The 12030-nt window shown below is 44.8% G+C and overlaps 1 protein-coding gene across 1 annotated transcript; it reads left to right on the top strand.

Moving 5' to 3' along the window:
* Positions 1–2075: 2075 nt before the first annotated feature.
* Positions 2076–10224, top strand: shisa7b (shisa family member 7; the record flags this gene model as incomplete). The annotated part of the gene is made up of 5 exons (XM_083680262.1): positions 2076–2809; positions 3277–3431; positions 3768–3833; positions 8519–8770; positions 9362–10224. The coding sequence occupies 5 exons, from the start codon at positions 2076–2078 to the stop codon at positions 10222–10224; spliced, it is 2070 nt and encodes a 689-aa protein (XP_083536388.1).
* Positions 10225–12030: the final 1806 nt, after the last annotated feature.

Raw genomic sequence — 12030 nt, 5'->3', positions numbered from 1 at the left:
AAAGGCCCTCTTATCCTTTAACCCAAATTATATTCATCCCTTCTTCTTCTTTTCTTCCTCTCAAACCATGCAACACAACCCCGCCAGCGTATTCATGTTGTCTGTTGAAGTGGATCAAGTCTATGACAGAAACACCTAAGCCATATAACACTAGCCATAGACAGTATGATGACCAAACATTTAGCACCATCTCACTATGTTTAAGCTGTCTTTGCACAGACGATTTCTATCGTAGTGATCTTTGTATATACCAGAAGGTGCATACAGTACACGCATTCAGGGATTGTTGAGTTTGCATACAGAAAGAATTCCATTCCCCAGGTTTTGGATAAGTACAGTAGATAGCTTGTAAAGCCACATAATATGATGACTTTTACCACATATTTGTAATTATCAGCCCGCGTTCAGTTTGGCTGGAAAGGGACAATATTTTGTGCACTTTTCATCCTTATATTCTACATCGACGGATGAATCCAGACATTTTCATGTCTGTTCTGTGGGCTGAGCCGTGTTGTCCTGCAAGAACTGGGCCTAAGCCCATCTTTGTTCTGTTCTGTTGGGCCGAGTTAAACTCAGAGCAGAGACACTCGCGTAAGGGGATCAAACACATATAGATCCTGGGGCACTTTCTCCCTTTCTCTTCCTGACCCCCATCGCCAGCCTCTCCCTTACTCACCGACCTGCAACTTGTCTATCACATTTTGTACAATCTCTGGCTGCCTTTTTATAAATTTTCATTATCCATCTCCATTTCCCATTTATTGTTTACTTAGCTGTGAGCTGTGTTGTCCAGTCTGTCTCAAATACAGAAGCTGCTCGGTGCATTTCCGCTGTGCCCTCTTTCACCAGACCTTGTGATACGTTTTTGCGAGGACCTTTCTCTTAGTGCAACCCCCCTAATCACTGTATTTGGAACTCAGAATTCCAAATTTCTCTAAAGAATACTTCCTCTATTGACCCCCCCCCCCACTTGCTTTCCCTCTGAATATATTCAGATATCTTTTATTGAGTTTTCTTGTGAACAAATATAAATTGCAGTGCAGCAGAAATTACACTAGCATGCTAGTATAGTGAAACAGTGTCAAAATCAGATGAGCAATTCTCTACAATTTGTTTACAAGACTATGTAGAGATCCCTGAAGCTGCCAGCATAATCGTTTACAACTCACACAAAGAGCAAAAAATTTACTTAAAAGTTGGAATTGTTTGTATTTATAGTTTTTTCAGAAAGGTTTACAGGCCAAATATTTACAAAGGGTAACTGAAGTGCCAATTGTAAGTGATAGATACATAGGTGAAAACAAAGTACAGTACAAAAAAAAAAGTTTACATTGAACAATAAGTGTTTACAGACTATGTTTTCCCTCTAAAGACGATTTGCTACATCATTCATAAATGTGCCATACTTTGGATGAGTTTAAGACGCACACAAAGACTCTTGAGGTCTTTGTAGGGTTTTAAACGTTTACAGTTTTTAAACATTGATATTGTTTACAGGACAATACTGCCTAACAGAAAGAAAGGAAGCCCATAAGGAAACCCATACTTTTGGGTTGTGTGGTCTACACAGTGGAGACCACCGTTATTAAGAGGGTTTTAGTCTTTCTCTTATCATTCCATAGAACAACACTTTGGCTGGTGTTTACAATTTAACCCCTTATCCTTTATAAGCAAATCTAAATTGTTAAGTTGTACTTCAATTAGTCCTTTCACCAGTATAGCCATAGCACACGCAGTCAAAAAAGTAGAACTCTAGAAATATATAAACCTCAATGTTTACATAAGCTGCTTTCAAGGATGAATTTGTATTTATATTGAAAGCTTGTGAGATATGTTTACATTACGACACAACAGTTTAATACCAAACATGCATATCGCTTGAACAAACTAAAACTCCTCCGAGTGTGTATGTGTTTGTGCATGGAGCACTAATTAGTTCATTGTATTGAAGTTGAAACCTTGAGCAGAACCTTTTGATATTATTACCCTTTTACTCTTGGAAGAGGACATTGATGTTTTAACACCTCACAGGCCTTTTTAGTTTATTCTTATATCCACTGAGAAACTTTGAAAAAATGAGGCCTGCAACTTATAGACTGATGTTTTCCACCTCCCTGATATTCTTCCTGCTGTCTGACTTCGTCCTGTTCGCGGTGTCGACCGCCACGGACCGGCGCACATCCACCGGGGGCTCCAATGGGGGCACCACCATGTTCCTCCTCACCGGCTTCAGGAACACGCCCCTGCCGCCTCCCCCGGCGGGGCAGAAGGTGCCCCCCAAAGAGGCAGAGACAGAGGACAGTGTTCCCCGCGGGGCCGAGCTGCCCCCGAAGCCCCTGCCTCAGATAATGCTCCCCAGGAACCTGACATCCGACGCCCTGAAGCCTCCGCTGGGCGCGGCCCAGGTGGCGCCCCCGCCCCGGCGCCTGGTGGACGTGGACGTCTGCAGGGGCTACTATGACGTCATGGGCCAGTTCGACCACACCTTCAACTGCTCCAGAGGCACCTACATCTACTGCTGCGGGACGTGCCACTACCGCTTCTGCTGCGAGCACCAGCGTGACCGCCTGGACCAGGAGTCCTGTAACAACTACATCTCCCCCGTATGGGCCAACACCCAGATGCCCGGGACGGCCCCCCAAGGGAACCGGCCGGACCCCGATTTCGACCCCCTGCAGCAGCAGAGCAACAGCACGGCCTATGTCATCGGCGGGGTGATCTCCTTCACGCTGGTAGTGGCTGTGGGCATCAAGGTGGCCTTCCACAAGGTGTCACGTAGACCCAGGAACAGAGACATCAACATGCCCAGGTGAGGAGGGAGTTGGGGAGGAGTGAGAAGGGAGTTGAGAAGGAGTTTTTTTTTAGTTAGGAGTTCAAAGATGACTATTACTCTTATTTTCTTTACAAAAAAATAGAAAGGGACTAGAAATTATGCAATCAATGCTATGTGATAGAACTTCTATTCTATTGCCTAATTTCAAAGCTGATCTACCTAATAAGACGACTATTGCTAAGTGGTATGTGAGAAGGCGGTTTGTCCTCTGGCTCAGTATGGTCACAAGTCAGACCAACGGCTGCAGCCAAACGTATCAATCTTAAGATTTGCACATTTTTCTGTATAAGGAGCAATTTAGATGTTTGAGTAGGTTTAAAGCATTGCATGTAACAATAGTGATTACAGAAAAACTAGAGTATTGAACATTATAAACAAAGGTTTTATGGAGGGGTATGACTTATCTATGGCTCGTCTTTCCTCCAACCTTACATCTCTCTCAGAGCCCTGGTAGACATCTTGCGTCACCAGTCCAGCCCGGTCCAACCGGGCGAGAGAAACAACAGTACCGTCCTGACCACCTCCACCTCCGAAGCCGGACTGGGGCGACCGCCAAAGAATCTCTACACTCCAGTGCTCCAGAGCAAAGACAACCGCAGTGAGTGACTCACCAGGAATCTCGGGAGGACAGTTATAGCGTTATAACACCTGTTATAATGCAGCTTTTATTCAGAAACTAAATGAACCGTGTGGACAGGTGTGGTGGACATTGTAACAATGTTGACTGAACCCCAAGTCACATGCAACATAATCACACTCATAACAACATAACTCATTCATGTAATCCTACACACTCTCTCACACACACACACACACACACACACACTCATTCTCTCATACTCTCTCACTCACACACACACACACACACACACACACACACACACACACACACACACAATAGCTGTCCATCAGTGTTCGCTCTGCTCTTTTGCAGTTGGAAATTTGCACCACAATTTTGTCCAGGTGTCTGGTCCCAGCCCCAAACACACTGCTTCCATGGGTAAGCCTAACAGAGGCAACGGGGTGTGTGAGTGGCCTCATCACGCATCTGTTGTTGTGTTTCACTATCAGTGTTTTAACCTAGTCACTGAGTCAGTGCCCCCTCACACTGTGTGTGTTTCCCTCCAGTGGTGTGCTTCCTTTGTGTATCAGTGTATAAGGGCTCTATTTTCGTCAAACGCGAGCATGTTGGCTATTTCATCTTGTAAAAGTCGCTGTTGTAGTATTATCACATCATAACGCCACGATTGGCAATTAACCAGTCTCATATCCGCTGCTGTGCTTTGTGGGAGGGGTGGCATTATTTCAGGTGGGTCCTTCAAAACATTTTCCAAGGTGCCAGTTTCAGGCAACGCAAGTGGGGGCATTTAAGACCCACCAAAACCACGTCTTATCACAAATGCAGCTGTTTATGACAGGAATTTTGACAGCGGTGGTGCATAAAATGATGCTATTCATTTGAAAGGTAGGCTAGTCCAAAGGCTACCCTCTCCTATCGTGTTTCCTCTATGGCTAGTGGTATATTAGAAGAGTGATGCCACTGAAATTACTGGAGGCTTTACATAGTTCCAAAAAGTCCTTCCTGATTTACCCAATATTGATTTGATATTGATTTTATTTATTGGGACAAAGATATGTAAGTGGCGGAGCTAACAAGACTTCAGACGGGGGAAATGGCGGAAAAAAAAGAAGCAGTTTCAGCCCCAAAACGTCATGGCCACTGTCATGTAAAACAATAAGACTGCCATGGAAAATATCTATCTTGAATTGGTTTAACCACACAGGTTTTAGTATAACTAAGAAGTTTTGCAGTTAAAATTGCAGTATCTATTCAGTTGTAAAAAAAAACCTAACCTAGCAATATTTGTCAGACTGGCTACCCAGGCAAGCGGTTGCCTGGCAACTTGCTCCTTAGGTTTGCATGAAGGAACTATTTGAGTCTCCATAAGCGTTAGCCAATAGAAAATGGACCCCTTCATTGACGCCACTCTTCTAATAAACCACCCTGGCTAGAACCAGAGAAGGATGAGAAGCGAGAGACCCAACTCAGCCTCTTCTTCTGTCCCAGGTGAAATTTTACACTATGCAGACAAAGTTGTGTTTTATTGGACTGGAAGTCAATGACATTTGTCATATTTGGTCAACAAAATTATGTATTGTTCATTAATAACGTTGGGCTTAGCTAAGCGACCTCCACTTTAATGATGCCTAGTACTGGGATGAGTTAGCAAGTATGTCATGTCGCTAGCTAGCAAAACTACATTCCCTTATATCGGAGTTCTGCCTGTCAGTAGTTCATGAATATGCATATTGCTCTCGCCGTGGTGCTTACTCCCGCTCCTGAATGAAATCAATATTCATGAGCCTACCCTTCCATGTTGGCGGACAACGATTCCCATGTAAAATGAGCCCATGTACAGTATATACATATGGTCTTTGCTAGAACTTGTCAGCGGTAATTCTTGGGCTCGTTATTTACATAAATGTATGTACATTCACATTATGTGGTCCAGAACTTCTGAAAGCTGCATGTTTAAAGATGTTGAGTTGAGCCGCTTGGCCTCCTGAATATACGCCAGGTTTTTATGGTCTGTCCAAACAATGGAGGGATGCATGGTGCCCTCCAACCAATGCCTCCATTCTTCCAGTGCAAGCTTGACTGCCACACATCGTAGTTCTGTTCCGCTGGCGAGAGCCGGTGTGAAAAGAACGCACAAGGATGCGTCTTGTTATCCGTAGGTAATCGTTAAGACAGAACTGCCCCTACTGTTACGTCTGAGGCATCCACCTCCACCATGAAAGGTAGAGAAGGGTCAGGATGCACTAGAACAGGTGCTGAGGTGAAGCACCGCGTTAGCACATTGAATGTGTCCTCCGCCTCCTGAGACCAGGAAAAAGGAAGAGGGCTCTTCTGGGTGAGGGCTGTCAGTGGAGCGGCTAGGGCGCTAAAATTCCTAATGAATCGTCTATAGAAGTTCACAAATCCCAGAAAACATTCCACTTGCTTCACTGAAGAGGGTTGGGGCCAGTCCAGCACCGCACTTACCTTAGTGGGGTCCATCTGAAGATGTCCCTGGGTCACAATGAACCCCAGGAAAGCAAGTGTCGACATGAAATTTACATTTTTCAGCCTTAACGAAAAACTGATGTTCCAAAAGACGATGCTCACGTTGGCCGATGTCCTTAGAAAAGATGAGTATATCGTCTCATCTCTCTATTATTCAAAAATAAACGTTTCTTTACTTGAAGAAAGTTTCTGGTTAACACAGGATACAAAACACAAACTTTACATGGAAATCAAATGGGAGAAAGCAACATCTCCAAAACAGAAATAGTAGGTAACTAAAGGCAGCAGACTTAATTCAAAAAAATAAAGAAAAGAGAACAACGTCTGATTACTCGAACTCGATATATATCAAAGGCTTACTTCTCTTAGGTGAACGTACAAACGGTGCACACACTGTGAAGACTGAGCGGGGAGTGCGGGCACAAAAAGGCATAGATGACCATCAAACACAGGTGCAGGTAACAAGTCCATAATGATAGATGGAGTGAGTGAGTGAGAGGGGAGGTGGTCCAGTGAGCAGCTGAAGGGGGACACCTAGGGCTCACACTGGGAATAGCGACCGCATCCGTAACATTTAAAACAGTAACAAAAATAAATAATAATAATAATTGTGTGTGAGGTGGGACCTCGATCTCCGTGTGGCATACCGTGTACATAACTACGACTCTTGTGTCTCTCGATGTTCTCAGTGTGTTTTATCATATAGGAACTTGCTTGTTTTGCACATATTGCAAATCACTGAGACACCCCACGGTGACCTGTCTATCAGGCTGTGATCGTTGCTATAATCTCTGGTAGTTTACAGATGCACACTGACATTCAGCATATTTTGCTGAGATGAAAGTAATGCGATATTCATGTAAACAACATGTCAACTTGAGTATTCAAGTTATTTCAGTCAGAATAAGCTATGTCTCCCATGAGTCACCGACTGAAATGAACTGAACGCTTGGACATGTCAACAGTCTTAACAGTGGAAATATTATTTCGAAGTGTGATATTTGACTCGTGAAGACGACACACTAATGAACTTAAAGTTCGAGTGCATTTCTTGATTAGGCATTCCAACATCCGTGGTAGTATACAGATAGCTGATTGGCTATAGCACAAGTTATTTCAGCCGCATATGCACCGACAGATATCATCATAAAACTTATTTCTGAAACCCCCCCCCCCCCCCGGGCGATCACGGCATGCTATAGCAAGGTCAACAATCGCGTTTGGGTTGAAATAGAGCCCTCCGTGTGCTTCCACAGTGGCCTGTGTGTATGTGATTCCACTGTAGTCAATGTGTCAGTCATGATTGTGAATGGATATCATTGGCCATCATTGCTGATTATAGTGAATGGTCATTGGTCAGGGACATGTGTTAGACAGTAATCTTGAGTTATTCTATAGAATCACTTCAAGGGATGTTTATTTTGTACTCATTGTCTGACCGCAGTGCTACACTGGGAAGCAGCGTGTCAGAGCAGTAATTGAACCTGCTACACCAGAAATGTGAACAGTTGCAAGCGTGGACGCAGAATAAATTGCCCTCCCTTCTGTTTCTGCATGGAACTGGTGAAAATGTTTTCATTCCTGACATTGAACTTGTTGTTTTATGTTGAGAGTCTTGTCAAATCTGAATGTCTTCGAATTGGGTTTTGTCCTTTAAGTGTATATATAAATGTATATTACATATATATAATATAAATGAGGACTGTATTTCTCTTTATCAGCTTGTTTTTCAAACAGGTACTATTAGTAGTAAATTAATGTAAAGTACATGCATACAATACTACTCCTATTGTATGCATGTACTGCTAATATCAATGTTCAGTGACATTACCATACTATAAAACTGAGTGATAAAGTGTCCAAAAAAGCATTGAAAAATTATCATTTCAGACGCATTGATCAGAGAAAAATAGACTCCATGGCTAATTTGACGTTGCCGCTGCAGCATCCACACAACGTCTCTGCTTCACGCATGTGCGGGTGTAGCAGGTAACCTTGACGACAATAGGAGTCGATCAGCTCCATCTCATGCTCGTCTCATGGACGTGGATGTAGCAGGGCTGTTAGAATGACTTCTAAATGGCAAAAGGCAGCAAAAGTCTTGGGCTAATCTGTGAGGAATTGACATGTTTCGTGAATGTGAATTTCCTGTACATGTATGGTCTTTTAAATGTACCTATACATGTTAGGTTACTATAAATGTATCCCCTATTTATGTTATAAATGTGTTATAAATGTACTGTATGTTAGACTATTATAATGTACCACTTATAGATAGTTAGTTTTAAGTGTCACTCCACAATAATGCAACAATTGCACTTGTATACAAAAATACAGATTTAAAAATCACATTGTGGACCATTCAGAACAAGTTTTGAGAAACTGTGTAGAACTATAAATACAATACATAATCTATACGTAATTTATATCAATATATATCTATGTATACAGTATATATATTATACATTAAATCATCTATACATATGCATATAAAATAATAAAATATATATATATATATATAATATCTGAAATATAAACAGACTAAATGTAGGAATTTATAGAGAAAGATGTTCCTGTAGGTGTTGTCTTTGACGACATCCTGGTGTGTTTCTCTTCAGAGCGCGTCCCCCGTATGAACAACGCCCAGCTGGCCTCCACAGGGTCCCTCCTCTCCAGCAAACACAACAACAGCTCCGGCCCACACCCCCCCTTCTCTGCCCCACACCCCCCTTTCTCTGCCCCGCACCCCCTCTTCTCTGCCCCGCACCCCTCCTTCTCCCACTCCTTCCACAACCTGGCCCAGCTGCCCCCCTCCTACGAGGCCGCCATGAAACCCGAGATCAACCGCTACTCCTCCCTGAAGAGGCTCGGTGAGCAAGGGCCAGGGGTGGAGGGTGGGGGAGGGGTGATGGGGGAGGGGTGATGGGCGGTGGGGCCTGCGCCAGATACGGGAAGTGGGGGGGGCTTTCTGTCTGGGTGGCAGTCACTAGAAAGGGGAAGGGAACTGGAGGGGGGAAGGGACTGGTGGATGGGTGGATGATGGATAGATGCTAGATGGGGTGGATTGTGTGTGTGTGTGTGTGTGTGTGTGTGTGTGCGTGCACGCGTGTGTGTGATGACAGGCGAAACGCGGTGACCAACGAGTGCCAGACATGTTCCTTTAGAACTGAATGTAAAGAGAAAGGGCTTTGATAAAGGCTTCTTTGTCTCCTGTGCTAACCGAAGAAACCTAGAGATAATGTGGATGTATCGGGGGGTTGTAGAATAAACATGGGTGGGGAAAGGTCACATTTAAATTGGCTCTCAGGGAACTCAATCCAGGGAAAGGCTTTGAAGATTAAAAGACTCCTATGTCTAGGTACATGGAACGGTGTGTTTCAATAATAATGAATGTCACTAACTGTTATTTCTGCGATTTTGTTTCATCCTCTCCCTTTTCCCCTCAAACATTTGGACACCAGAGAAAGATCTGGATGAGTACACAGGCTACTACTCCTCCAAGCGACGGCCCAACAATGCTCCCCCCTCGTTCCACTCCTCCCAGCACCACCTCCACTGGGGCGGAGACTACACCCTGGGAGCCAGGGGCACCCTCCCACTCCAAACCTCCCGCCCCCGGATCCACGTGCCCACGTCCACCCCCAACCCTTACCCCCTCCCGGCCCAGTCCCAGCCCCATTACAGCACCACCTTCGACAAGCCTCCGCGGAGGGTGATGTCTCAGGACCAGCTCCTGGCGCTGGGGGAGGGCAACACCCTCTCCAGGCTGTCCAAGAACCAGCAGCACCAGTACTACAAAGCCATGACCACCAGCAAGAGCTCCAACTCTCAGGCGCTGCGCAAGTCCCATGAGCGCCTCCTGGTCTCCCCTGACCGCCTGGAGGAGAGGATGGGGGGGATGGGGGGCATGGGGAACTTTGGGGGGATGGTCCCCAGCATGCCGCACCTCACCCAGCACCAGAAGGCGCAGTCGCAGCAGAACATCTGTGTCACGCCCTCCCTGGACCGACATCACATGATCAAGATGAACTCCCACCCCGCCTCGGGGCACGAGCACGAGAGGAGCTCGGTGGTGCCGGGGGGGATGTGTGGCCACGGGGGGGGCTGGGGGGACCCCCACGGCCCGGGGGCCGGAGGAGCAGGCAGCGGTCCGGGGGGGGCCGGGGGTCACAGCGCCCGCAGGATGGCCTTCGCCAGCAAGAGGCAGAACACCATCGAGCAGCTACACTTCATCCCTGGTGGAGGAGGGGGTGGAGGGGGAGGAGGGGGAGGAGGAGGGGGACAGGGATTGAGGACGGCCAGTAAGAACGAGGTGACCGTGTGAGAAAGAAAAGGAGAGAGTGACAAAGGAGGAGAGATGAAGGTCAAGTTAAGAATGTTCAAGCAGAGGAAAGGAAGAGAGAAGAAAGGACCACACTGGGACATGAAGCCCAGAGAGAGACGTGAGAGAGGAAATGCTTGTCAACTCCCTGTTGCCAGTTAACACAGAAAAAGAAAAAGAAATTATTGGTGAGAAAGATTTTATTCAAGTTGCTGTGTTTTGAAAAAAGAGAATATTTGGCTATATAATTGAAGGAGAGTGGAAAAGGCCAACACTTTGAGATGTTTCTCCCAGTGAGGGCATTTGAAAAATAATACTGGAACTTTAGGACTTTGATGAGTGGCTCTTGAAGGGTCAATGTTGTTAAATAGTCACTAAGTTTGTGGCACCATCTTGTGAAGAAGCTTCTAGTGTTCTGACAGGGAGAACACGCCTGTCTTTGAATCCAAACAGAAAATGGAATGGAAATGGAAAACAGAGAAACGTTGTGGTTTGACTTTTGTAAAAAAAAAAAGAAAAAAAAGAAGAAGAAGATTAAAGACTGGAAAATATTGAAAATTGTTGTTCTTTTGATGGAATTAATATAATAAGCCCTGTTGGACAGAACGTCATGTCTTCTGGAACAAATCACATTGTCAGACAAATGACAAACACTGATTGGACGTTTGAGTTGCCCATAATCTCTTTCTTAGATTGTGAATGGACAATAAGAAAATAGCCACATTTGGAATACTGTTGCTCCAACTGATACTACAGCCATACCTTAGTCTGCAGGCGTTAATGTAAGGTCACGTATTAGGGTAATTAAATAGCTGGATTTACTCAGCTATCAGAATGGTTTGACATCATATCGCTGCATCACCTGTCCCCCCGCCTGACCTCTGCATGTGATGTCTGCAGTAGAGGCTGGTGGAAGTAGAAATCAGAGGACTGGCTCATTGTAATGCATGGAATGGAATGAAGAATGGTATCTTGAGAAATGGTGTTTGATACCATTCCTGATTCCATTCCATGCATTACAATGAGCCCGTCCTCCGATCTCTATTTCCACCAGCCTCCCCTGCAGACATCACATTACCCATAAGCCACTGTGGTCAGTACCATCACATTGCATTCAGTCTTAAAACTGGAAATGATTCTGATCATGTCTCTAGTCAACCAGAGCATGCTGGTAGTTGACACCGTGTCAGTCATTAGCCTTAGGGGTTTAAAATTAAAACAAAACTGGCAGTTGACCATATGAAGTGAAAATGAAAGCTCTGACGTTTAATTTGGAGTAGTGTACATAGAGCCACTGTCCCCTGGGGGAGACTGTTGACTGCTCTTCTTGGCTTATTCAAGGGGGCTAAACCCTAAAACCAGCGAGGCTCCACAGCCATTGGTCATCCTTTTCATCACAGGTTTGTGTTGTTCATCACAAGTTTGTGTTGTTCATCACAAGTTTGTGTTGTTCATCACAGGTTGGTGAGGTAACAAATGTATTGTTATGTATATGAATCACTCTATGTTCTGTCTTTTATGAATGCCACATATTATCTGAAACTGCAGCTGTTCACGATGTTTGGAGGGCGAGAAAAGGCGAGCAGCGGACAATGGACACTTCACACCAAGGGCTATTCTGAAAATTCTGTGTATGTCTGTGATATGTATTATGTCATCTTTTCATTTTTTATTTTTTATTTGTGTCAACATTGCAGACACAGCTGTGTGTAAACTGCAGAAATGACTGACACGTTGTGCTTTTGTGCGATTAACATTGAGTGTGACAAAAAGCCATCCTATAAATTATACATTGTAGGGGTGGCGGTG

The sequence above is a fragment of the Argentina silus genome (assembly GCF_951799395.1).
Source record: "Argentina silus genome assembly, chromosome: 11".
NCBI lineage: Eukaryota > Metazoa > Chordata > Actinopteri > Argentiniformes > Argentinidae > Argentina > Argentina silus.
This window is presented reverse-complemented; position numbering and strand designations above follow the sequence as displayed.